The sequence below is a fragment of the Neurospora crassa genome, linkage group II (genome assembly GCF_000182925.2).
Source record: "Neurospora crassa OR74A linkage group II, whole genome shotgun sequence".
NCBI lineage: Eukaryota > Fungi > Ascomycota > Sordariomycetes > Sordariales > Sordariaceae > Neurospora > Neurospora crassa.
Genome location: NC_026502.1, coordinates 2,397,915 through 2,424,761, shown reverse-complemented (window position 1 = coordinate 2,424,761; position 26,847 = coordinate 2,397,915). Strand labels below are relative to the sequence as shown.

Here is a 26,847-nt window from a genome sequence, read left to right as displayed (position 1 = left end):
GGTAGGTAGACAGTGTAGAGAGAATATTTTTTTTTTTTAAAAAAAAAAAAAAAAAAAAAGAGCAGTTGTTGATTTTGTTATAACCTCTGTGAATGAACGCGATGGCGATGGTCATATACCTAGGCAGGATTTCCGTGGGATGGCAAAAATTTGGACTTCGGAGATCTGTCACATGGATGTGCTGGGAAGCCGGCGAGGTTATTGGATGATGATTTGTCCTGTCGAACTTACTCTGTCTCTTAGCTTGAGGCCCTCATAATCGCGTTGTCGCTGTGAGAAAGGAATGGTGCCATGATGCTTACCTACTGACTGGGGAACGAGGTCCTTGCTTGCGGTCAGAAGGAGTTTGTATGGCCTTCACTGACTGGACATTTTCCTTTGATGTTGTAAGTCCCCAAAGGAGAGAAGATGAGAGACATGTCGATAGCAAAGAGTGAAGCAGGCACCATGTCACAAGCAAGCAATGAAGAGATCAGATAATTATGTTGATGACGATGATCGAAGTTTCAATTATAGGAGCAACCACTGACGTAGTATTGACTTCAAATGCTCAGTAAACTAACTCCTCAAGGCAAATGATGCCTTTTCAAATTCCAATAGGGTATCAATATCATGAGAAAAACTGCCTGAAAATGCTTAGGAAAAACAAAAACAAATGGGGGTATCAATTGCAACCGCGCTTAAAACAAAGGAAAACAGAAAGGAAACTCCGAAAAATGCCAAAGAAAACTTTTTGTTGCCCCAACCCGATGCGTCCTGATTGCGTGTAGAATGTGTGTTCCATGCGAAGTCGTATCAAAGTAATTATAAGAAAAGCTAAGAGCTCAAGATAATGAAGAAGCGAAGTGAAACCCACTAGGGGTTGGATGTTTGATGAAAGAAAGATGGATGTCGGGGCCGAGTCTCACAGACTCAGTCCGACCCGGCTAGACCTGCCCGTCCTCTTCTTTGTTTGAAGCAGCCAGCGGCAAGGCACGGCGTGCTGTAAAACGTGGGAGCAGACATTGTGGCGTTGCACAGGAGAAAGGACGTGGTCGGGAAATGAGATCGATGCATCCATCGATCAATTATTTGGACCATGCCTTGGCAAGTCCAGTCCAGCTGCGACTTTCCCAAGTGCGAAGGCTTTTCGTGTGTTTGTGTCCTTTGGCAGGTCTTTTTGACGGGTTTCGACTGGGTTGTGGTTGGTCGGGAGGAATGATTGGAAGGGAAGGCCTTGATTGTTGAGTTCGCGGGGTATGTATTGCTGTGTTTGTTGAACCCCCCAGTCATGTGTGACTCGGCGCGCGGGCGACTGTTCGTCCTCTCCCATTGAACCGTCACACTTGATCACGGTGTCTCCACACAAGGGTCCCCCAGTCCCGTGAGTCGGTCCGGAGGTGGAAATGTGCCGCGGCATTTTTCAGATGGGAAAAATGGAGCGGCATTCGGAGCCAGCCAAGTGACGTCGCGTGGCCGGTCAATTGGATGGGATGAATGGGATTGCTTTGAGGATGGTGATCAACTGCAGAGATGATCCCTATAGCCGCGCGCACAGGGCACCTTTGACGGTTTTTGCCGGAGCCGGGGCACAAGCCGGTGGGTGATCCGCGCATCCGCATTGGAGGATGCAAAGCAGGATTTTGGGCCCGTTACACACACGAACCCTGTGTGGGGGGGGGAGGGGGGAAAGGCCGTTTTCCCGTGGGGGTTTGACGATGATGATGGTGGTGTTGATGGGAAAAAAAAAAATGCCGACGATGCTGATGCTGATGCTGGTGATTGCAGAAGAAGAAAATGAAAGCGGTCAAAAAGCCAGAAACGGGGTACTGTAAGAGTTATGGTTAGCACGGATGCATGCCAAATGGAGGCATTGCCAAACCAGTGTAAGCTTACTCAATAAAAGATGAGGTTGCAATCGCCACGGCACAGGCTGCATCGTGCATCCGATATCGTGTTGCCCTTTTTACTCAGACTCGGCGATGGGAGTCATGGCGCTGAGCTTGCTCTTGGTGCTCTTCTTGGAAGAAGCCTTGCCGGCGCTGCGTTGACGCTTGGCCTGGGCCTTGCGCCTCTCCTTCTCCCTGACGAGCAAGCTGACCATCTCGCGCTGGTAGGCGGCCTGCTCACGCTGCATCTCAAGGATCTCGGCCTCGGTCATGAAGGGCGCCTTGGGAGGAGAGTGCATGGGCGAGCTGCCGCTGCTGGAAACACTGCGCACATCGTCGTCGAAAACATCGCCCATCAAGTCCTCATCGGAAAGGAAGGAAGTCGGGCGCTCGTAGTCAGACTCGGATTCGCAGAGCGAGGTGCGGCGGGGCCACGAGGGGAAAGCACACGAGGCATCGGCTCCGGAAGAAGAGATGTTGATCGGGGAAATGTCCATCGGCCTCGAGATGCTGGAGTACGAGCTGCCGTAGGAAGAGGATCGGCTGGAAGAAGCCGAAGAGCTGTAAGAACCATATGAAGAGTACATGGTTGCTGTTGTTGTTGGTGTATGTGTGATGGTTGTTGTTGTTGTTTTGAAAATAGTAGTAGTCGGTGGTCCAGGTGGTGGATGCTGGTTGCTAATCAGGCGATGATGAAATGTCTTGATGATGTCGATATCGGATTGTTGTCGATACAAGTTGGGCTGAAGGTAACCATGAGATGGGGATGTGAGTTTCTTATATCTCGTGGACTCTGGGAAGCAAAAACAAGAAGCTGGGGAACAAGGGCAGGGGCGGGCAGAGATATGTGTCAAGGGTACGTCCCAGGAAACAGGATGCCGTGGGTACCGTGGGGCAGGTGAATTTCGTGCCCATCTCTCGCTTTCCTGGCCTTTTTCTCCTCCCTGGCCGACCGCAGAGAGAAAACGGAAGGACGACAGGGGGTGTGCCCAACAAGCGGAACAACAACAACAACAACAACGACAACAACGGCACCCATACCCTGTCAACTTGTGTTCCACACTAGGTTCGCAAGGTAGGTACGTACAGCACCTTACCTTGCTTTTGGTACGGATGGATACCCCCCCACCGCTGGCAACCCACACCCAGGCCGCAATAACGGAAACGGGGCCTGTAACCGCGACAGGAGAAAGACAGGGCGCGCGGAATTACGGGTAATCACTTAACGGAAGCAGACAATACATAGATTGGGTTGTTACCAGTCACCAGTCAAAAAGGATTTGCCTAGACCGGGTACTTTTCCGTGTGATGCCAGAAGAAAAGAGTCATTGCGTGCCCTTGGTTCGTTTCGCGCCTCTCCGCTTTTGGGTGTTCTTGCGATACCAGCGGTTTGCCTGGGCACCAAGCGCTGCCCTGCGTATCTCTCGACCAGCTGCCCTCTTTGGCTGGACCGCCGCGGGGCATGACCCGGGGCATCAACAAGCACCAGCCTATCTCGGGCTGTTATCAGGGCGACCGACGGCGCCCCAAGTCGCAAACCGCTATCAAAGGCCCAGCCCCGGCGGGGGGTAGACAGCCATGACGGCCAAAGAAAACGACGGGATGAGTCTGGGCGCTATGGCGCCAAACAACAAGACGGGACAAACGACAGTGACGGGACCGACCAAAGTGACAACTGACCAGTCCATCACCGGCCTGGACGTTCAATCTCAAAAGAAGCGAGAAAATGCGCATGCGAATGTGAATGTGAATGTGAATGTGGATGTGACGGCCATTTCTCGAATTTCCATGCCCCGGATGGGCATCCGACCGTGTTAGTCGTGTAAATCATAGTGCTTACCTGCCGCCCGGACCGGTTCACTTCCGTGTTCGATGAAGTTTTGCTCGGGAGACGGACACCATGCACACTGCTCTCGTCGCTGAGTCGCTACAACTTGCGGTGTCCTCTGTCAGTGCTTCTGACCGCCTTTGCCCTCGAGCAACAACGCATCCCGATACGCCCGTTTCACCATGATTACCTACTTTGGTGTGTGTCCGGCCGGTGCCATTCAGCTTACAACGTCCCCGAATAGCTGCACCGTTGGTCATGGTGATACCGGTGGTACATTGCAGTCATTGCTAGTCACCGTCGTTGGGCATTGGTCGACACACCATTGCTGCTCAGCCAACTGAAGCCTTTGAATGGCCCACGAACCCAAAACAATGAGAGCTAGCGAGCGATTCAAGAGGTGCGCCCCGTGGTGGCTGAGCACAAGAGAGACACCACCTGCACTAGATTACGGGCTCACTCAGGGCTTTCGGTTCCACGGCCATTTATTCACTCACTCAGTCATTCATTCTTTCATTCGCAATGGACATGACAGGAGACGGCTCCGAACGTCCCTACGGTTCCGCAGCCCTTGGGCGCCCTAGATCTCCCTCTTCTTTCCGCCGTCTTTAATCAAGAGATGCTCTTCCTCATGGGTCATGGAAGCCCTGTCAGTTAGTGTCGCGCACCCGGGCTCATGGGAATGAAGGGATGACAGGATGAATAGCATGTACACTATAGAACGGAATGTACCGTTTGCGAGCCAGTCGGTGAACCGTTTGCTTCCCCGAGGAAGTGACCAGGGCTGGCTGCCATGGGCACGGACGGAGACAAACGGGGACGACGGGGAAGAAGAAGAAGAAGAAGAAGAAGAGAGAGGTCAAGGAAGACCCTATCTGGCATCAATGGGAACAAGGCCCGCGGCACCATGGCCCCCATTCCGGACTCCAGGGTGGTTAAAAGTCCAGACGGTCAGGGTTCCGCGTCCAGGCCCCCGTCCATCCCATAAAATCACCATTCCTTTTTGGCCGGCATGGGTAGTCGAGGCGCCCCAAAATCCATTCCCCGGGTCTTGTGTCCCGAGATAACCCCGGCTTGAATTGGCTGTCAGTGCCTGTCAGTTGCAAGAACCGTTCGTTCTACATATTAACCCCCCTTAAAACCTCCGTTTTCTTGGTGCGTCTCGCGACTCGCGACTCACCAGCGGACCGGTAGGTGGGAGGAATCATTCACGTTGCTTCAACTTTAACAACATTTGTTCCCTCCTCCCCCACCTTAAAGAATAAAATCAAATAAATAAATAAAATACCACGCACCCTCACCGCCTGAAATGAGATACGTAGGGGGAAAGTGTGTGGACTTGTCGGCGGCCAGAAAAGCAACTCTCGCCCACACCAAATGCACACTTCTACACTACACCGTTTCTATTTTCAAGCTTGTTTGTATACCGTTGCTGTTGTCTAGCACCGCGGTTTCGCGGGATGAAAAAGCAAGCAAGCCAAATATAAAAGCACGGCTGTCAACTTGTCAAAACGGCAGTCAAGCAGCAAGCCACAACAAGAAGCAAGCAAAACGACCCCTAAACATTTGTTAGTATCACACAAACAAGAAAAGGTTTGTCTTGCTTGTTTGGGGGGCTATGTCATTCCCAATTTGGGATTTTGCCCTTGCTTCTCCAGCACTCGAGGCTTCTGTCGCGTCACTTCCGGTTGGCTGTATCTTGGGATCAATCTGATAGCGTAGATATATCGATAATGATTAGAGTTCCGGGTACGGATGCCCTTTCTTTTTTACTCGCGACAATCCCTTTCTCCCCTTGCGTACATCGACAAAGAGATTCCATACGCGGCAAATAGTGTGACTTTAGTGCTTGGATGTAAAGGGACGGAGGAAACGGTTGCTGTCGTTGTTCGGTTGGTAGCCCTGCTGGTGTTGGCCATTTGGTTGGTTGGCCTCCGGTATCAATGATACGAATGAAGCCATCGTGACCACCTCACCTCTACCGGTCTAGCATCCAAAACCGCCAAAACAGAGCGAGAGAGAAAGAAAAAAAAAAAAAAAAAAAAAAAAAAAGAGAAAGAAAGAAGAAAAGAGAACAAAAAACTCATCAGATCAGGGTCTCATCTCAACAATGTACGTATGCACACACACCGTTTTAAAACTTGGTGCGTCGCCGCGCGCATCGCGCGCCCTAGTGAGGATGGCGAGGAATAGCTGGCTGGTTTCGCTACCTAGTTTACTGAGTGTGTAGGCTCATATCTGCGGTTGATTACACACAGATGCACGACCAGCGCAAGACCCGTTTTTTGGGCAGTCTTCAGCGTGCGCGGTGCGGTGTGCGCTTCCTTCCTTCTTGCTCGCGATATCTGATATCTGACACTGGCACCTTCGTTTCAAACTGCATACTACCTCTATATCTAACACTGAGCTGGCCCTAGCCCCCAAGAAGGTGAGGGACGGGAGGCATCAGGCCGGACTGCCGCTGACGCTCGGCGGTGCGAATGATAGTAACTGGCCTCCCCAACAGACGAATAACCCAATGCACCCTCGCCGTATCATCCCGTCTGCACTCTAGCAAATATCACAAAATGCGCCGACGCACCGCTAGGATAAAGTCTTTTTTTTTTTTTCCTCACCTGCTGAGCCGAAAAAAAAAAGAGTAATGAGGTTATCGGCGAAACCTCAAACTTGCTACCACACTAGTTTACCCCGTACTACTGTAGCTACGGTCGTCTTGCAGCTTGTTGTCCGAGTTTCAAATTTTTTTGACTCCATCTCTGGGCATCATCGCATACCCGCGAACCAGGTAATCCTGTGCGCACTGGTGGACGGAGGACACAGGACGGGAGAAGTGGAAAACTGGAGTTCAAGCAAGAGCCCGAGTGATCGATGCAACTGAAACTGATGCAAAGCATTGCGCGCATCGATCTCCTTAGTGCCCGCGCCCGTTTTGGAATCCGATACGATTTAAATGGGGTCCCGCGGTTGGCGGTTCAAGCTGCTAAGGTTTGCGGAGGTTGTGGAGGTTGGGGAAGGTTGGTGACGTTCGATCGATGCCAAGAAAATGGGGACAGCACACACCACATTTGGGCCCGTCAGCAGCCAGCCCAAGGACCATCCCGCCCGCCCGTAAAAACGGCTCTGCTGAGACAGGAATGAGGCCGGTCCGGAGCTAAGAAAGCGGGGGTCGGGAGGCATCGGAGGAGGATGAGAAGACGCCACGAACAATTGAACGGCATCGCTGATGCACGAACGGTGATCAGAACATGAACCCTCCTTCCTTCCTCCTGTCCGCGCTTGGGTCAAAGGAGATTCGCGAAAGTTGCGACGTCATGCCGACTGCCTGTACCCTAGGTATGTACTTACCTACCTACCTACCTACCCCCCTTCTCCGCGGAGGACATGGACCCGCCCGGCAACGGCTCCCCGTTTCTTTGAACAGCACGCACTCCCGGTCCTGTTCTTCGAAACGACGAATCTGGCAATCACGTCTCGGATAGCCATGCGTTGTTTGGTTGCCAGGGCACCTGTCAATCTTCTCCTTGTTCTCCTTGCTTGTCATTCCCAGATCTCATTCGTTTCTTATTGCGTAGCATTTAATCTTGCGTAAGTTCGGGGGTCTTCCGCGACAACGACCTGATTACCACAAGAAGTCGTATCGAATCTCGCCTTGTTCTGGCTTTGCTGTGGCCGACATGTGAAGGAGGTCTGTTGGCAAAAGAGCTGGAGACAGAACATTGGAACGCCGTTGAAGATGAAAGCATTGAGAATGCCGTTGAGATGATGGAAGTAGCTTCCGGAGCAGGGGGGCCGCCAGGGGTAAGAAGTCACCATGTACACGATGACAACGACGACGACAATGGTGAAGATAACTGAAAGGGATCATTCCATTCGTGTCGCCGATGGGCTACCGCCATTACGGTTCCCGTAGCTCGCGAGCTGAAACGGAGCAGCCTCACAACCTCAAGAAGAGTGGATAGGTAGATAAGTACACCATGGTACCTACCTACAGTAGGTAGGTAGGGAGCCAATGACTACATTCCCACCGCGATTCGGTGATGAGCATAGAGAGTTCTCGAGATGGACGGATGGATGCTCTTTGATGATAACTACAAAGCTCTTCACTAACCTGAAACACCTCGTTTATACCACAAATGGCCTCGAGAGTGTCGTTGTTACCAGCCCCAGGCCCCGGATGGCTTCAGATTGGATCTTGGGATCCACCCGCTATCGCGCCCACTTACTGGAACCGATACTGTCGTAAACCACCACAAAACATCATCACCTACTGTAAACCCCATCTCTCTAGAGGCATCATCAATAGGTAGCCAACACTTTGCACCAAAAGTGCACACAAGACCTTTGCCACAACACCACACAACACTACTTACACGGATCGATACGATACACCGCCGCATCACACACCCCATACAGAGACACCAACTGACTGTTTCATAGGGCTGGCATGTCTTTGCTTTTTGACTAAGAACACCACAGGCGATCGATGCGATGCATTGCGCTACGATGTACGATGAACCATCCAACGACTACCACATCCCCACCCTCCTGCCACTTTGTTTGAGACATACAAACACATACACCTCCAACACACCTATAAACCGTAAAAAGTCAAACACCATCGCTCCCGTATCCATCACCGCCATTCTCTTCTCGGCCCCGGGGCCCCCGGGGCGCTGGTTTGGGGCTAGGTTTGGCGTCCGCGCGCGTTTCGATACGATTTGAGGCGTCGCGCGGCTGGCGGTATCTCTAGGCGGTAGGCGGGTTTCGAGACACACTGACAGCCAGCTGCAGCAGCTACGGCAGACTCTCCTAGCAGGAACTCCTCCGCGATAGCGGTGGATGCTGCTATGATTACGAGATCGACGGGGCTTGCTTTTTTGTCTCAGGGGTGTCACGGTCACAACTTGGGGGGGGGGGGGGGGGGGGCTCTGTCTCTCCCATCTCCGTTTTTGTCTTGTCTGGATGCCAAGCAGCCTGTCCGTTTTCCGCTTCCATCAATTTCAATCTAAGTTCTGAAATGCCCGGATCCGTACATATTTCCCCAGATTGTTTTATCCCACAAACCCCCACACCATCCCATGGAAACCACATGGGTTTGTACTATGTATGTGTTCATCCCACCATCACCACCGTCTCCGTTGGCGTTGCTGTCTAAATTTGGACCGACCCGGTGATGTTTGTGTGTGTGTGTTGAGTGTTTGGATTTGTTTGCATTACATTCCCTCCAAATTTATCCTTTATCCCTTCTAACAACACCAAGTGTGAATTTGCTATCCCTTCCTCCCCGTTACGCCGCCCGTTGGATGGATGGGATGGATAACGGACATGGGAAAGTCTGGGGTCCAAAATGCTTCACTTCCACTGGAGCACAATCAACTCTGGGGAGATACCGGGGAGATTGTAGGATTGTAGACAACACAGCCACTGAACGGCGGAACGACGGCGAGTTTTGCGGTAGTTGCCAGTCAGCCGGCCGGTTGTGTGGCCCAGAAGAACTTTATTGCTTACTGTAGCATGCATAGCATGGAATGTGTACCTATGCAAAGCTCGTCAGCGTCTGACTGTGCCGTTGTAGATAGATATACGATACGATAGTAACGTACGTAGCTGCTGGTAAAAGAATGCCACGGTGATACAGGAAGAACCAACTTGAAACATGTGTAGCCCAATAGAGTGTGTTGTTGTAGGTGTTCAAGGATGACACTTGCACAACTCTATCAGCACTGACACCATCTGGGGTGCAGTAGGCTACGATTTCCCATACATAGAGGTACTATTCCGATCTCTCAATCTGATTGCGCAATCGATTACCTACCTTTTAGGGACATCGAACTCTAAACAACATACATACGCACGCACATACACGGCCCTCGTATGCGACTATATTATGTCGCTTTGCGGCTTCAGAGAAGGATGTATACGGTTTATCCAATTAGCCCAAAATGGGTTCAAGAGAACCAGATCTGGACTTCCAGATCTCGAGATCGTCGCCATGGTTCATCACCCCTATCTAATCGACACAGTGATAATTGTTAGAAGTGAAGCTGTAAAAAGCAACAACCACAACCGATCGAACAATAACGACATTCTGTCCTGGTCCGAGCCTGGCGGGATCTCCTAACGGCTTAGTCAGTGATCGGGAAATAAGTGTGGAGAGAGTCTCACTCCTCTCTTTTGTTCTTCGTCTTTAGCTACGGTATTCATAGCATGGATGTCATGATGGTTCGCGCGGTTCGTGCTAACAAATTCCCGTTCCGTCCAGTACCTATGTACGGGGAACTGAGATTTTTGTGGGGATACAGACCTGAGCCTCTAAAGGCCCCAAGTCTTCCTCCACTCAGACGATCGGAGAGACCTCCGTCATACACTACTAGGTACACTGCAAAATAGCTGCGGTAATAATGCCCTTCAGTCCCGACGTCCAAAATAGGGGTTTTTTCTCCCGCTACAAATGCCTCTTCTTGGGATAGCGCGGGGATGATGTGGAGGCCCCCCGTCATTCCCGTCTCCCGGTCAGTGGCTTGAGATTATCTTTGTAGGACTCCTCCTGAAATCCATACATATCCTTCCCTTTCCACGTCTTCCGGCTCTTCCGCGAGACGTAATCAATGACCGCGGTCCTGGTTACCTATGATGGTCGCCGTCCTCGGGAGACAGGCTCGCTTATCACGCATCCGCGTGGCTTCGGCAATGGTTTGTGGTGTACTGGCAAGACATGCGGAATTTGGATTTGTTCATCAAATAGGTGTAGCCGGCCGCCTTACCAGATCTGGGTATATAGTGCAGAATTGTGGTCATTGGGCGAAAGTCCGATGGTTGCTTAAAAAAGGTCAGTTGTATTTTATCCCACATTGGGGTCTCCCACATGGTTACCATTTCCTTTTTGGTTGATGAAGGCGGGGTTCATTTTCTTCGTCGCCGTCGGGCATTACTCGGCTTCGTCCAGCAGGATCATATGGAAAGTGTAGTTTTCAGTTCCGTGTCTTGGCTGAACCCGGACACTAGGTGTTTGGTATGTGTTAGAACCCGCCTTCAAGGCCGTATCGAATCCGGGTCTCACCGTGGTAGTTCCCCATAGTATGGGTATCCACATCCCCGTCCCGGTTCCGTTGTCTCGGTCCCGTTACAGACCAGTTTGCCGATTCAATGTGAAAATACAGGAGTCGGAACGGCGCTCCGACTGCAACAGTGCTTCGGGCGGATAACCGTCGACAGACGCATGCTACTGTCGGTACATTGCCTATGCGTCTGCATATGCTGCATATCGTGGATGTATGATTGATAATGTAGCGGCCGCGACGCGGCAGATGAACAACTCACGGGCGGCGCCAAGGGCAGGGCAGTCTGTTAGAATCCAGCAAGCAAGTCCTCAGAAATCATCTGAAACGTGAATCTGGTTGACGTGCAAAAGGGTGAATGACGCAACCTAAGTACCTACCTTACACACTGATTGACCGCCTTTTTTTTCCCCATATCTTTTTCTCTGCTTGATGTTATTCGCACCACCATCACCATCACCACCTTGCTTTGCTGCAACGCTGTTGGGCCGTGTTCGTTCTGGCAGTAGTGCAGTAAGGGAATCTCTTCTAACCCTAACCCAAACCTTTTCTGCCACCAAAAACATGCTTCCGTTACTGTACTGCTGCCGAAACGAACACGCCCTTGGTGTTTAGCTATGGCCGAGCTCGTGCTGGTACAAGTGTCGATAATTCCGCTTTTGTGATTGGGCCAAACATTGGCAAGTTGAGGAGGATACAAAACATGTTTTAAAGTGGATAAGGCTAATTGCGACGGCTATCGATCAACACTGGTGCGCAGCATCCGCGGTCCAATCAGCAATCCCACCGGTTCTTGTTCCGCCTTGGGCCCTGTCGCTCTGGTACAGTAGCAGTCAGGGCGGAACTGGAGGGGAGTGAAGCAGGGAAAGGGAAAGGAGAGAAGAAAATTCTGCACTTTGCTTCACGGCAGCATCCACCACCACATCCACCGTCAGGGCCTGTTGGGGTGTTGTTGGGCCCCAGCTTCATGAAAAAGTCTGGAATTGGCGACGGATGCCCAAGGGTTTGGGTCCCGGGAGCTGCATCCGTCATCGCCGTCGCACGCATTTCCCTGGATCCACTGTCCGTTACATCGGCAAGGGCATGAGAGGAAGGGGGGGCCACAAGTCCACGAATTGGGAGCCACGGGGAGCATCGGAAGGGTCGATCCGCTGAAACAAAGTGAAAGCTTAATTTTCTTGCTCCTTGCAATGTCGCGGTGTAGCCGAGTTTGATGGACAACGCGTGGGCGTTAACGGTGACGACGTTCGTGAACGTGTCGTCCGTATCTGAATGCCACAAAAGCGCACATCCCTTGACACATCCCCCCTGTGCTAATCTCGCGGTTATACCGCGTATTTTATCATCTGATACTCCTGATGAGACAGCCATCTGAAAATCCGGGGAAAACGGGCACTCACTACAGTATCCTGTTCCTGAGTGCTAACGGACCGTCTTCGTACATTGCCCGGACTCGGAGAAGGTTCGCAGATTGCCGTGTCGATCGTTCCGAAGCGCCGGGTTATTATCGTTTCTATTCTGGCTTATTGCCAGAGATCCTCTCTGTGTTTCCGGTGTTTCTCTGGTGTAAGCTGTACACTACAGCACTTCAAGTTTTACATGCTGCTCCCATCGTTCCCCCTTTTCCATACATATCTTGAACCTACTACGTACATATGCTTGAGCTCACCGTGGCCGCGACCACCGACCGTTTCCGCGACAGGGCATGGCGGTCATAACGAGCTCGACAAGACAACAAGGAACGATTGACCGAAAGAGGAAGGCATTCACAGCGGACAGGCATCGGGGGAAGAGGAAGAACAGGATCCCTGGTCTTCGCTTATGCCTTGGATGACAACGCTACTGTGTTGGAAGCATGGAAGGCCCGAAGAAGGGCTCCAGTTGTGCGTTTTGTTGGCCTTCTACAACTGCGGAATAGCCCCGCGGCCGAGCTCCGACCTGCAGCCTTGTCGCCGCGGCCGCCGGCTCTGTTTCCCTTTCTTCAAGAGGAGCCTCGAGGAGGGGATCAAACTTCAAACATCTCTGATGGGGCCGGGTCCCCTGCGAATATCTGCGTAATTACATAGGACCCGAGCACATGGGAAATAGCGTTCTCGCAAACTTTTAAGCGAGCGTTGGCGAACGCTGGCGAGCTTCCTAGTTTGGCAAGTCTGGAATCATCTGCAGGAGCTGGAACGCGCTCGCCTTGCCTTTCATCAGCTGTGGCCGCCGCGGAGAGCTGAGAGAGGTCCGGGAAACCTGGGGTTGACGAGGTTCGACATCATTCGTGGGTGTTACTCGGCCCCGATGAGGTTGTCGTAGCGGATAAGAATGTCGCCCGACGTCTCCTGTAGGACTGCCGCAAGATTCTTGCTTTATTGGCCTTGGGACTTCTAATGACTCCGGCTGTGCAGTAGTAGAGGCCTCTAGGCCATGTTACAGCAGGAAAGGAGAACCGAGGCAGGGCGAATGCGCTGGCGGTAAGGGAGGGCGGCCTTTGGAGCGAAATGGAAGTCGGAGGCATGCCCGGTCCGACAGACAACCCGGTTCGCAAAGGGCATGGCTCCCACAAGTGTCCGACCGAACGAAATGGCCGAGCAAGCCTGTCAGGCCTGGCAGGCACCTGAAGAGGGCCGACGACCATCGTACTCTAGTGTACACTACCGCCGATCCTCTAACGTCGGATTGGTGTCCCCGGAAGCCGTAGCGCGAGTGTAGTGTAGATAGTAGCTCACGATTAGCGACAGGTCACCGCGCTCGAGATCGTTCACCTTCTCCAAAGGCGCCTCACCTCGTCAGGCCAGCACACCGGACAAGGTGCCGGAGGAACAAGACGACCAGCCGGAGCGACATCCGACACTGTGATTTCGCTGCCTTTTTTTTTTTTTTCTTTTCTTTTTTTTTTTTGGCCTCGCCTAATGTTCCCCGGCCGCCGTCCAATTTCAACTGCTCAGCGGACAGACCACTCCGGGTACTCTACGCAGCGCCGTCAAACGTTCCAGACGCCAATCTCACGATGAGTTTGTTGATAACGAGGCTGACCTGTCACTTGCAACGGTGCACAGCAAAGTGTCTACCGACAACAGAAGAAAGGATGAATGACTCCATAATCAAACGGGTGCTCAGCTGCCAGCCCCCCGCGGGCCACTTCCGGCAAGGGAAAATCTGGGGATGAGCTGTCACCCATCAGCGCCTCGCCCAGCACGTGGGGGCGGCCTCACGGTCTGTGGAGGGTTTGATGATTCAGCTGCTGCTGCTTTTGGGAGCATCTCGCGACCACAGTTGGTGGGTGAGGGGGGGGGGGGCAAATTGGGCGCCGTCGTGATCTATCCTATCTGTGACACCACTCCCAAGCCACAATCAAGATCCTTTCCCATCCCAGCGGCCTGGTAAGTTCACGCAATACTGGGCCATGTCGTATGCGAACTCGGACTGGACGCCTGAATTTAGGTGCCTGGGACACAGTCATAGGCTCTGTATGCATCGCTTTCAGGTCGCTATCTCATTTCACTGGCAACGAGGCACTGCGAGTTGTGATGGATGGTTGGACAGACACTCAAACCTGAACTCGAGACCTGAGCGTCATTCATCACTTGGCCGGCTGACTGTGCTATGGCATGCGCCCAATGCCTGACTCATTTTGTCCTTCACGAACCTACCATTCGCCCACCTACTTGTATAAGCGGCCCTTATGAGTACGCCTTAGCCAGCTCTCATGACGGCCTCGTTGGCAAACGGTGGTACCTAGAGATACACCACCTGAGTTGATTACTATCCACCGTTATCGTTAACGTCTCCCATCTCCAGACCGCATGGTACTCGCAGCGTTCCGGAAGGGGTGATATCAACACCATTCGGTAACGTACCCTCGGACTCTCCCTCCAGTAAAACGTTGTCTCCTTTGCACGCGCCTTCTGCCCACAGAAGCCAGGCTGGTCAGAGGTAGAAACGCTGGCGATATCCACTGACCGCCAGACCTAGTACTAAAGCGCCAGCTTGAAAGCCAAGCGTTGATGCAATGCAAGTTACATGTCTTTCCTGCCCCCTTGGGCTGAGATAAGGTGCGGATAATCGTGCGGACAATCGTGAGCACATCACCTGTTGTGGACATGGAATGAATGGCTATCATCCGCCATCAACCCCAACGCAGCACGCGGGTCTACCCGAGGAACTACAGTTGAAGATACTCCGCGCGAATAAACCCATGTGGACCATCAAGCATATGATTGACGGTTGCGTGCCCCCGATCTTCACACCGACGGTTTCACTACTTGTTGCCCCAAATTTCACCTAGACAGGCCGCTCCTTCCAGTCCGGAGTCGGCGGCTCCTTGACGACGGACGCACCCTTATCAGTCGGAAGGCGCACCGGTGAGCGAACATTCCGGACCGACACCGGCCAGTTGAACGGAACTGGCGATACCAACTGCAAGGCCTCAAACTTAATCAACGATATCAACACCGCTTCACCAAAGAGATGCACTCTCTTACCGTACATCAGCTTCCCGCTTGTTCACCCAGTCGCTAGCAGGCTACAGGCAGGGTTTGTTATCTACGGGTCGGCTGCTTGTCTCTTCCATTGGCAGAATGAACATTTTCCTTGATTGAAAGGGACCTGATCACAACTTCCCACAACCAGTCAACCAGAACGGAACCCGTCAACTCCGTTGTCGTTTTACTGGATTGAAAGATTTCGGGACCTCAGCAACGTTGTCTCCAGTATCGGCACTAGCACTTCCTACACTACACGACGTCGTACTCCGCACGCACTTCATCCAAGATCGACAGAGGGGATCAGACTCCGGCACTTGGAAATTGCCGTTTCGCCGCCACGGTTATTCCCGCGGGTATTACAGGCGCATCACCATTGCTTTAGATCCTTCAATTCACTCTGGTCGAGCTTTCCTCCTTTCTGGCTCACGTCTGAACTGGCCGGGCCTCGCTGTCTTGATGATTTGGACACTGAAAACCTGTAAAGAGTATCACAGGCTTGTCGATCTTCATCGCGTGTCAAACCCACGGGACTCTTGAGTGAGAGTCCACCCTAAGCATTTGGTCCGGTGTCTCTGCCAATACCTCAACATCTTGCTGGAAAACCACGGTCTCGCAACTCGGCTGACCCAAGAGGAGGATTTTTGGATGAATTGCTGCAGTCTGGGTACCTATCATGAGAACAAAAGAAGTCTGTGCACTTCCCCATACGTACAGGGTATTTTTTGGTACGACTTCGATAGCGACTCCACACTTGACCTTATACCCTTGGCTTGCTCGCGCAATGCACTCCAATCCATGCCATGTTAGCATATCCAAACGTCAATCCCCCTCCTTTAGCAACCAACCAAGAAACACCAATAACACAAATCGCCGTCTTCGACTCCCACAATCTGCCAATATTGTATGCATAGTCCCCTATTCACTCCAGCAATCAACAAAGCGCTGGAGCGAATCCTTACTTGCTCACCGCGGACCAGGCGGCCAAGGGTACCTATTGGTTTTCACACACCTCGGTCGATAAAGTTACTTTCTGCTGCTCACCTTAGCGCGCCAAACGCGGCCTTCTGTTTCGTTCTTCTTTAACCTCGAGACCCTTCGTAAACCTCTCACCAGCCCTTCCCGTCAGCCATTCGCGCCATCCGCACCCTTCTCCACTGCCACTTATGTGCCGATAGTCCGATACGAGAACTACATACACCCTACCAAATCTGTGTTTGAAATCTCCACTTTAGGTTACTGAGGAGCAAAATATTGGGATCCCATACTAGCAGTCCAAGATGTCCCTGAGGAGAGAGTGAAAGATGGTGTCCGGTAGGGAGGGAGCTTGAGGGAATGCTTCAACTGTGGGAACCCCCTCATCTCTTCGCATCTTTGTGGATGGATGGATGAATAAATACGGCGAGTCTACTCGTTTCACCGACGTCTGGTGATAGCGTCAGCACATACTCAGGGCATCGGGGCTTACAACACGAGCTGTTAAGGTGGTTTATTTCTATATGATATTGCTGTCAAGAAGGCTGCTACTTTCGGGATATGATGCTGAAGTAAAGCTATCCAATGAGAGTCTGCAGTCCTGACACACACTCGCTTCCGGCGGTTGCGATTGGGTGTGTGGACTCTGATGTGGCTGGGCTTTCAGTTGTCGTATCTGATGAGACTTTTTCTGTGTTTTCTCTGGTGACCGGAATCTGATATTCATTATCATCAAAAGGTCGTAAGGTTGGTTTGAGATATGAGTCTTGGGGTCAAGTCGTTATCGCTAGAACTCGCGAGGTGAAAGATATGGAATTGTAATTGGTGAGATGGGAAAGCCTATCAGCTCCTATTGGATGCTCGGCAAGTAGGTAGAGGTTGAGAACACATCACGTTTTGCGCCTATTATATTCCTTCACCCTCTTGGTAGTTGGGTACCCCAATATTCTCTTGACTGTTAATACCGTTCTTGGAGTCAGAGTGAAAATGTTTCAAACCACGAAGAGGAGGGCGTAGCATTCAACTTTCGACCGCATCGGTAGCTCCTTCTCCAATCATGACTCAACTACAACTTGAATACACGCACGCTTCACACATGGGCAGATGGTCTCAAGCGATCGCTAAAGTGGCAATTTTGACAGAGTCTAGACTTCTTTCCAGATTCTAGAGAAATGGTTCTCCTGACGATCGATCCTGCAAGCGACCACCCTCTGGTGTGTACTTGGGGCCAAGATCATGCCGCCGAATCTTGTAGTTCAACAGATCTACCAATTAGAGAACTGTCATTGCCCATGAACAGCAAGAAAAGAAAACATGAAACTCTTCGGTAAAAAACATGTCAACCGAATTACCGTTTTGCAGCCACTCCAGTGTCCATTTTGTGGTGTAAACGCATGAATGCCTAACCTCCACAAAACACTCGGTCGATACTACATGCTTACCTCTCCCATGATATGTAGTGTACGAGGACTGACCCATTCCCACGTGTAAAAGTTCCATTCAGTCAAGGGTGCATCGCCAAGTACTTTTCCCAATGCCTGATTGTTCTGCATCAGCCAAGTGCATACATTTTCCATGACAGTATCACATGCAAAATTAGGTGGATAACACTGTAACCTCCAAGTCTGTGTAGAAAGACGACAAAGAGGACATCTACGTGCATCTATCACTGCTCCCTCGGGATCTCCCGAACGTGTTTACAGGCATAAATGCAGTTCAAGAACAACAATGGGACCCTGAAGGTACCCAAACTACGCTTACCAACCGTGACCCGCTTGGGTTTCTCTCTAGGAGCAGAACGGCAACGGAGATCTGAAACGAGGAGCCTATTTTTGTTCTTTGTTCATGTAAGCAAGCAGGCAGGAATGACTTGCATATTTTGAAAACAAGGCTCATGTGTATGTCTCCTTAGCTCCATGATTGGAAATGGTAGCGTTAGGGATTCAGACGGCTTGGTTCTTACCGTTTGGGGTCCTGATGATGTCGATTCAAAAGGGACCTGGAGGCAACAGGATCGGAAGAGACCTTTTAGGAAGGTATTTCAACATTCAATCGACAGGTACCAGCAAGAAAGGATTATCAAGGGTTAGACCCTCTGCCCATTTTGGACTACGCAAGACATCCATCCCCCTCGGCTTCACCAGAGAGCAACGAGAGCAAGAGCTCCCAAAGGGTTCAGTCATGTCCTCGTCAGTACGTCATTGACAGCTCAAACCCTCTGTCGGCTCCCACGGAAATCCCAGTGTGTTACTCCGCGGTTGTAAAACACACTCCAGTGCAATATAGGGGTTTTGTCGACACCCGTAGCCGCCTGAGACTACCTCTAACGAAAGCAGCCCAAATCCAAAAAATAGCTCCAGGAATATAGGATTATGTGAGTGCCATCTCCAGTCGGAGGCTTGATAGTACGCAGGTGGCTTGGTGTCCTAAGCAGCATGGAACAGCCGTGAGCGGGCACCTATCTCTCAACAATACTATCTCATGGCCTTCATGTCTCCTCCATTCCAGAGCTTTTTCTTAGTTATTTCTCTGCCGCGATTCAGCCAGCTAGCTTACCTGGCTACCTACCTATTGACGTCCATCTCGCCCTCGTAAGATCATCCTCCCCGTTTGAGTGACGTTCACGTGTGCACACAAGACATGAACACAACCTCTCAATTTGTTTCCCCCATACCTCCCTCCATCTGAGCATTACATTCCGCTTCCCAATAGCGAACACATCAAGATCACACAGACCTAGAGACAGCTAAGATGGTAGGTAAAGGAAGCCCCAATCCTCCAACTCATCTAAATCAAGTCACACGTATAATTAGCCGGATGCATGTCGACTTATTGTCTAAACGTACGAGAGACACCAACCAGTCTTCCAAAACAAAGCCGACTGACATGTGGCGCCGACAGTGGAAGTTAGCCAAGTAGAAAAAAAAAAAAAAAGAAAGAAAAAAAAAGAAAGAAAAAAAAAAAGACAGCATGAAATCGCTCAGGAGGTTGGGATGGATTTGAGTCAAACATCAAATTACACCTATGTACGCTGTCCCATCTAGTGTAGAGAGGTTGCAGTTTGTGAGGATCTATTTTTTTTTTTTTTTTGATGCAGAGTGTGCATAGGGGTACCGTTAGCAGTCGACGTAAATCAGGTTGGATGAGACATGGGCTCAGATCAGATCCTCCGGGGTTTGTTTTGGTGGTCTTTGTGCAAAGCAGGTACCCGGCTGGCTTCCAAAAAGTGTGATTCGACTTTCCAATTCCAGGTTTGAAAACAGCTGGCGATGATGAAGTCCTTGTCATAGTCGCGGAACCAGTTTCTCCCTCGGTCTTGGTTGAGGAACATGGCTTCCAAGACTGCTGGAAGTAAGACGGAGAGCTTTCGATGTGATTATGCGGATTGGTAGACCAGTTACTGACTGACCAACTCCTTCAAAGGTAGAATACTCTGACCATGGGCAAGTTTCTTGTTGAGGGGGTTTGAAGCGTTTGGTACTCGAAATCCTTTCGGGGTGTAGGCGCCGTTCGTGAACTAGTGTATGCCTCGAGTATGTCAACCGCCAGCCCAATTTCACCGTCCATGACCTGCCCCAACTACATAGTACCCGTGTACCTACTTCTAACCTGAAGTCGAATCCAAAGAAGACAAAAAGGAAGCGGAACAACGTAGAGGTAGTGTACGACTTTCGCGGTGTTGGAAGCAGCAAAAGAAAAACAAACTCGATCCACCCAGGGGTCGAACCTGGAACCTCCTGATTCGTAGTCAGACGCTCTGCCATTGAGCCAGCGGACCTTGTTGAAATGAAGTTGACATCGACGGCCCTATGATCCCTAGCTGCGAACTGGACCTAGAGTGTTGGCAAGTAGGTGGTTGCCCTCTCGCCGGCACCTGATATGATAGTACAAGGTCCGCGAGTAACGGCACCCATTGTTGTGTACCTGATGCTCAGATTCCATCGTTGAGAACAAAACACATCTACCAAACAAAGGCGACAGCCAGCGCCTGATATATCAGCACGTTGTTGTACTCCCCAACCCATGGGGACATGATGAATGACATAACCAAAACGCCCTAACGCCACCGTAACCCAGTGGAAGCCAAAACCCGAGTGCACCCCTATGTGCACCGTGCACACCGTACCTGGTTGGCCATCTTCCTCCTTCTAACTCCTCAGAGCTTCCAATCGGTTCCGCATCTGGTCCATCATAGCCTCGGTATCCTCTTCCTCGGGCTCCTCGTCGGCGTGCTGGGGTTGCTGTGGTAGCTTCTGGCCGGGTTCTGGCACGCTAGGCAAGCCGCCCGTCTTCTCCATGCGATCCTTCAATATTTCGCCCAGCACCTTGTCGACCTCGCCCTCGGCTTCCTCCTCTTCATCTTCCAGGTCCACGTCAACGGGCAACTGCTCGCCCACCATCTCCTCGATAATGCCGGCCTTCATCAGCTCAACGCTGAGCTCCTGCATGGTGCCAGCCAGCTCCGGTAGGCGCACGAGCGTGTTGACGTCCTTCATGATCTTGACGCTGGCACGGATGCTGCCCTCGATCTTGCGCAGGGCGAAGGCCTCGTTGACCTGCATTTGCACGCTGTTGAGCTGGGCCTTGCTCGTGATCAGCCGCGCGGTCGTCTTGCGGGCGCGGATCAGCTCGCGGGCGAAGTCGCGCACTTCCTTTTCGGCCTGTTTACGTTGGGCGGGGTTGCGCTGTGCTCGTCGGTCGGCGGCCACAATGAGGTTTTTGGTCTTGGTCTCGACTTGCTTGACCTGGGCGATGTCACGGTCGATCTTGCGCATGTTGGAGCGGAGTAGGGTGTTGCATTTGCGCATCTGGATAGGCAAACACAGGCTATCAGTGACTGACGTCCTTGCTTCAAGACACCTTCCATTTCGTCAAGGTGGTGCTAACCTGTGCCTGGGGATCGGGCGGCGCGAAGAAGGACCTGAGTGTTTGCATCTTGGCGGCTGTCGTGGTAGAAGCCGAATTGACTGTTTCTCGTGCTTCTCCGATGATGTGATTGGTGTAAGTACAACTAATTGAACGATCCCCTCGTCAAAGAGTCGAAACCATGAATGATGGTTTCTAGGTTGGTGATGGTGGCACACGGCGAAGGTGCCGTATGGTGATGAGGACTTGGTTAGGTAACTGAAGTTGGTGGTAGAGGCGGGTTGTGCCTGGAAACCACCTCCATCTATGTCACCCGTACTGTAGTGTAGAGGTAGGTAGGTAGCCCGGTTACGTCCTGACGTCGTGGACGGGCAACCCAACGGCCGGGGGTCTGGGTTGATAGTGTTAGCGCCTAGTGTAGACTGGAGGTACATATGTACAGTGTACCTCTAGCGAGCATGTGAGGTGGAGGCCGCGTGAGCCTCACAGCCCAGCCCCAGACGGGACCTGAGGCAGGCGGGCAGGGAGTCTGCAGGTGGCTGCTCCTTCTCGCTTCCATTGCCTGCCCGGCCGCCCCTGTTCTTTCTGTGCTGGACTGGACCTGGGCTGTGGCTTGAGCTGCTCCTGGAGGGAACCACCCAACAGGCCCGCTATCCGCCCCGCGATGATGCTGCGGATTGGGACTGACAAGGAGTGTCCGAGTTGTTGGAATAACCTGAGGTATACACTGCAGAAAAACGGAGGTCTACAGTACCGTTGTGATATTGTCAAGGTATGAAATCACCATGTCCTGCCATCAAAAGCCACATCTTGCACGACTGGTGGACAACACAGGCTCAACGGGATAGCCGTCAATGTTGCTGGGCTGTGATGCTTTGACCTCAGCCCCACCATTTTGGATGTGAACCACAACCACATGCCCTGGCTCACTTGGCTGTAAGCCAAGGTCTCAGAAGGCAGTTGCATACTACCAGACACACAAGGCTCGGGATAATACACAGGTCAGTGTAGACATGCTCGTTTGATTGCTCGTCTGCTGGCGTTTTCAGTTGGCGCCTACCTTATTGTTTGCCTTATGGGATAGGTACAAGTTTCTAGAAAGCTCCCATGGTTTCGTCTACTGTTCGTCAGTTCTCCACTTGGAGGCCACAGCTGGAGCGGGCAGTTGGAGCAGTTGGAGCAGTTGGAGCAACACAAGCTGGATGGAGCGTGGAAGCTCAGCCCTGCGTCAAGGCCCCGCGCGCCCGGGAATCTTCAGGCTTCTTACGAATTCTACCGTCACCCGGAGGGGACCCGGAGACCAAGTTGGAGACCGAAGGGACGGCAAGGCAGGGCGTGATTGCTAAATTGCTTGCAGCCTCACAACCAACCCACCTCTTCCCGCATCCTCTCCTTCCAGCTTTCTTGTCCGTGACTACAAGACACGACGACCTTTTTTTTCTTTGACGACTACTCTAGTTGTGACGTACCCGTTGTGAATACTACCACTGCCAATAACGATAAGTAACAACCACAACAACAACAACAACAACCAACAACAACTGCGCTTCTACCACTGTATGCGCTTTACATCCAGGAGCTAGCTAGCTACCCTTCTCCAGCAACATCTTCGCACAAACACACACTTACACAACTATCATCACAAATGGCTTCCACTGTGACACCCGAGGGTGAGTCTCTGCTTTTGATCACCTTCTCAAGATCGCATCGCATGCCTCTCCCATGAGCTGCGGTTCCTGTCGCATCGTATATACGCAAGTTGCTGACAATGGATTCCAATCCTACAGTTCGCTGGGCCCAGCGCTCTTCTGCTACCGATCCCGAGAACAACTTCATCTACCTCACCATTAGCGTTCCCGACGTCCCTACTTCCAACCTTAAGCTCGACCTTAAGCCCACTGGTCTCGTCTTCACCGGCCACTCCGACACCCTCAAGAAGACCTACCATGTCGAGCTTGAGTTCTACGCCGAAATTGACCCTGCTGCGAGCCAGGTCCACCACACGGCCCGTGATGTCGAGATGAAGCTCCGCAAGAAGGAGCTTGATGCTCATTACTGGCCCCGTCTCCTCAAGGAGCCCAAGAAGGTTCACTTCCTCAAGACCGACTTTGACAAGTGGGTTGATGAGGACGAGCAGCACGAGGCCGCTGAGGATGACTTCAGCAACTTTGGCGGTATGGGTGAGTACCACTTCTTTGACCCTTGTCCCCCCACCCGCTTGTGACCTGATTCTGCTGCGCCACTCGTCGCATATCTCTCGAGCCAAAGCCCCTGTCCCATCCTTATTCATACCGAAACTAAATATATTGTGTACCTACAGAAGGGATGGGTGGAATGCCTGGTATGGGTGGCATGAATGGCATGGGTGGTATGGGTACGTACACTTCCAGCTGAACGGGGAGGGGCATATGGCACCGACCATACCCGAGACAACGCGGACACCTCCAAGAATCATCTAGCGGCTGTACGCTCTCCTAGTGATACTGACCAATATGCTAACTCGAATCTACACAGGTGGTGACTTCGGCGGTATCGACTTCTCCAAGTTGGGCGGTGCTGGTTTGCCCGGCGGCGACGATGAGGAAGACTCCGACGATGACATGCCTCCTCTCGAGGGTGAGGGCGAGGCTGATAAGGCCGAGGAGGCAAAGGATGCCAAGGAGACTGTCGACACGTCAAAGGAGGCTGCGTAAATACTCAAAAAGTAATAGGCATACCCAAGATCCATGGTAGTGGGCTTTAATGTTTAGAACTGGGCATTGGGAATAACGACAGGATTTACTTACACATACCCTCCCATTCCCCAATGCTTCGGGGGTGGAATATTGACGCTGGATGATTAGCTGGAACGGGTTTAATGGAGTCCTTTGATTTCGGTATCTAGCAGGATCTTGCAGCGAATGGAATCATGCTCATTTTTGTCTAGGGAACCCTCGATCCCGAATTTGCACCATGTATGTGACAGTTGTGGGCTTGTATCTTCCCCAAGAACACAGGCTTGCGTCTACCCCTTGTCGCCGAATGTCTGCTTATTATCGGCGGTTACAGCTCGGTGTGTCCCTTCTCGTATCATCCTTTCCGTAATGGCGGCGCTTCTGCGAAGCAGGTCTTGGGAAACCGGTGGAAGTTCAAAAGGTACATACTACTTGGTTGGCTCTCTTTCCAAGTCGAATGTCCACCCTTCGCCATCGGTCTATTCTCGCTCCTCATTCCTTCACCATTTCCGGAAACGGGATGCAGTGCTTTCGAGTGAGGCTGCGGATCCATCGCATTGGTACCCTATTGTCGTTCGTCTTCCAGAAGCAGCACGACGGGAATATCGCAAACCGATATTGCGATGTCTTGCTTTCAGCAAGATCAGTGGCCTATTTTCCGGTCGAGGGCATGACCTCCAGTCATATTCGGGTTCTTTGGATCAGTCCTACGGCGAGTGTCTCTCAAATGGGAGGTTTCATCTGCCTCCTCCCATCGCTGATGTTGCTTCTTCTCCGGCGATGAGGCACGCCGACATTGCTACCATGCCGCCCCGGTGTCGTGCCGCTCAATGTTCAGTGTTGACACCCCGGCGGTCGACACAGCTGCTGAGTGTTCCCTCACCCTGGAAGTCGCTCGAACACTTTACCGCCAGGATCCTCAACCGTTACACTGATCTAGCCCCTTTTGAAGTAAGTTTCTGAACTTATCCATCTTTCGTCACCCTACCTCCACACTACTCAACGCTCCTAGATGTAGCATCTGTGATGCCAAGCTGTGATGACCATCTAGTATGCGTTGGAATCGGGATAGGAATGATCAGAAAAAGGAAGGTCGCCAGGAACACCAAACAACATGATTCAGACCCACAGAAAGCCAACTTATCCAGATGCTCCGGTGAACCCTCAAGCCACCACTACCACCGGTGGGTGGAAGCGGTGGGCGATAGTGTTTACTCTCGTGTCGTTACTGTGCTTGCTGCTGGTTTCTCATCTCGCTTCTTACGAAATTAGCGCCTATTCCTCTTGCATTCCAGATTGTCTCGGACAAACCTGCACTTGTGCTTGAGATCTAGCAGCTTTGCGGTACTTACAAAATATATTTGTATACAGGCCTCCTCGTATAAGAGAACTCGAAAACCACATATGAAACTAGTCTTTTCCTTTGACCAGTTCATTCCCACTTTGCTTCTTTGATTACACCCAATACCCGCCGTAGCTGGGACAGCTGCACTTTGAATATACAGACTGCGCTTGGACCTAGAGAGGAACAAGTTGCAACAAATTTTCCTTACTCATCCGAAGCTAAGGACAACTTACGGAAAGAAGTGGTGGACAACTGCAGGGGTGGATTGCATCATCACCGAGAACGGACATAAGGTCAGTCGAACATCTTCAATAAGCTACCAACTTTCTTAGTTTCACTTTTCAATCATTACCGTGAAGCGTTGTGAGGTGCTCGAAGAGCTTAGTGTGGCTGTTTAGAGGAGATTCTTCTCATTGGACACTCAAAAGCACGCACGAGCGTCACCACATTTTCCACTTGCCTTTGTTGAGATCCTATCTGCCACTATTGGTGTCATGTGTCTCACTTACTCCTGACAGCCTCGTATACGACTTTCTATAATATTCATGTCCTCTGTTTCTGTCGTTTCCCTGTTCTTCCCGGTTTTATCATCATTCTCTCAATAATCATAATTAACACACTGTCCTCCCAACGCCAGGTCACTTACACCAGTTCACAGACCGAAGTCACACCTATCAAGTCACAACCTCCAACTCCAAGTGTCAGCAACAAGTCACTCGATCTTCGCTACTGTCATCTTCAAGACAAAACAAACAATAACCTAAACCCAACAACCAAAACCAGGCAAGAACAAACCCTAAAACCACAGCAACTACATCCGCCCAGTTCCAAACATGACCTCTACCACCTCCTCCTCCCGACGCAGCTCATCCTCCTCCAACTTCAGCACCATCACCACCAGCAGCAGAAGTGGTTCACATTTCTCTCACTGCTCACACCCACACCATTCTTCGACGTCATCGCCATACTCGAGCACCGCCTCCAGCTTCGCAGGTATAGGCCCTACCATCACCATCAATACCACCTCCAGCGCGGCCAGCAGCCGCTCTTCCTCCTCCCCATCGTCACCTTCATCAGCATCGGCTTCCTATACAGCTGGAGAGGCCGCGAGGGATGCACAGATGGGAGCATCTATCTTGGCTTGGCCGGCTGATGAGGAGTGGATTGCTCCAAAAATCTGAGAGCGTATGTGGGAGGTAGAATTGGTTGGCCAGAGGGGGATATCGTACATGTCGGAGACAGGGCGTTTTGGTCATTTTTAGGACGACGGTGCTCGTGGAAAGTTAAACGGACATAGGAACGGAAGTGGGGAGGGGATTACACAGTTATAGGGGAAATGTGACATAACGGAGCTTACTTGGGAATGGCAAATATTGATTATGTGCTTGACAGTGCCTGCTAGACAGGTTACCAGTCACCATTATCACGACTTTCGACAGAGGATGCTTTGGTATCAGCTCAACAGATGGTCATAAGCATACTTAGTTGCATGTAATGGAGCTTGTCAAGCCAATAACACCAAGTGGTTAATTCATTTCATGTAGCAAGAGCTTCGCAAACCTTCCCAGAGCGGATAGAGTTGAACTGGTTCTGATGGCTCTCGTGACAGGTAGGTCATGTGGAATTGGGGGGGGGGGGGTCATTGCAGTAAGAGAAGAAAAAGAACAAAATAGATGGGAATACGGTTTATACCCAGCCAACACGTTTCCATCTCTACACTACGA

General features: G+C 51.5%; 6 protein-coding genes and 3 non-coding genes across 11 annotated transcripts; 5 read left to right on the top strand and 4 right to left on the bottom strand.

Annotated features, from left to right (window-relative positions):
* Positions 1-473: 473 nt before the first annotated feature.
* On the bottom strand, positions 474-1,667 carry NCU16558 (hypothetical protein). The gene has a single exon (XM_011395392.1). The coding sequence runs from the start codon at positions 1,270-1,272 to the stop codon at positions 913-915; it is 360 nt and encodes a 119-aa protein (XP_011393694.1). The 5' UTR covers positions 1,273-1,667; the 3' UTR covers positions 474-912.
* A 5-nt stretch (positions 1,668-1,672) lies between these two features.
* On the bottom strand, positions 1,673-2,571 carry NCU01790 (hypothetical protein). Its single transcript, XM_950869.3, has 2 exons — positions 1,876-2,571; positions 1,673-1,808 (listed from the first exon to the last, which is right to left on the bottom strand). Exon 1 carries the CDS (start codon positions 2,453-2,455, stop codon positions 1,946-1,948), a length of 510 nt encoding a protein of 169 aa, XP_955962.1. The 5' UTR covers positions 2,456-2,571; the 3' UTR covers positions 1,673-1,808; positions 1,876-1,945.
* Positions 2,572-3,917: 1,346 nt separating this feature from the next.
* Positions 3,918-5,355, top strand: NCU16557 (hypothetical protein). Its single transcript, XM_011395391.1, has one exon. The coding sequence runs from the start codon at positions 4,395-4,397 to the stop codon at positions 4,761-4,763; it is 369 nt and encodes a 122-aa protein (XP_011393693.1). The 5' UTR covers positions 3,918-4,394; the 3' UTR covers positions 4,764-5,355.
* A 10,740-nt stretch (positions 5,356-16,095) lies between these two features.
* NCU14137 lies at positions 16,096-16,993 on the top strand. Its single transcript, XR_897833.1, has one exon. It is a non-coding gene; the product is annotated as a ncrg65 (non-coding RNA).
* A 1,087-nt stretch (positions 16,994-18,080) lies between these two features.
* NCU14136 lies at positions 18,081-19,117 on the top strand. Its single transcript, XR_897832.1, has one exon. It is a non-coding gene; the product is annotated as a ncrg64 (non-coding RNA).
* Positions 19,118-19,168: 51 nt separating this feature from the next.
* Positions 19,169-21,450, bottom strand: NCU01791 (SNF7 family protein). Its single transcript, XM_951376.2, has 2 exons — positions 21,086-21,450; positions 19,169-21,006 (listed from the first exon to the last, which is right to left on the bottom strand). The coding sequence occupies exons 1-2, from the start codon at positions 21,131-21,133 to the stop codon at positions 20,347-20,349; spliced, it is 708 nt and encodes a 235-aa protein (XP_956469.1). The 5' UTR covers positions 21,134-21,450; the 3' UTR covers positions 19,169-20,346.
* On the bottom strand, positions 19,905-19,976 carry NCU15269. Its single transcript has one exon. It is a non-coding gene; the product is annotated as a tRNA-Arg (tRNA).
* A 454-nt stretch (positions 21,451-21,904) lies between the features above and the next one.
* Positions 21,905-24,005, top strand: hsp90a (heat shock protein 90a). The gene is made up of 4 exons (XM_951377.3): positions 21,905-22,734; positions 22,852-23,244; positions 23,385-23,438; positions 23,579-24,005. The coding sequence occupies exons 1-4, from the start codon at positions 22,710-22,712 to the stop codon at positions 23,755-23,757; spliced, it is 651 nt and encodes a 216-aa protein (XP_956470.2). The 5' UTR covers positions 21,905-22,709; the 3' UTR covers positions 23,758-24,005.
* Positions 24,006-25,163: 1,158 nt separating this feature from the next.
* NCU16555 lies at positions 25,164-26,736 on the top strand. 3 transcript variants are annotated; one of them, XM_011395388.1, is made up of 2 exons: positions 25,164-25,416; positions 25,782-26,736. In XM_011395388.1, exon 2 carries the CDS (start codon positions 25,957-25,959, stop codon positions 26,302-26,304), a length of 348 nt encoding a protein of 115 aa, XP_011393690.1. In that variant the 5' UTR covers positions 25,164-25,416; positions 25,782-25,956; the 3' UTR covers positions 26,305-26,736. The 3 variants fall into 3 exon arrangements, with proteins under 3 accessions (XP_011393690.1, XP_011393692.1, XP_011393691.1); XM_011395390.1 differs by having other exon boundaries at positions 25,761-26,736; XM_011395389.1 differs by having other exon boundaries at positions 25,642-26,736.
* Positions 26,737-26,847: the final 111 nt, after the last annotated feature.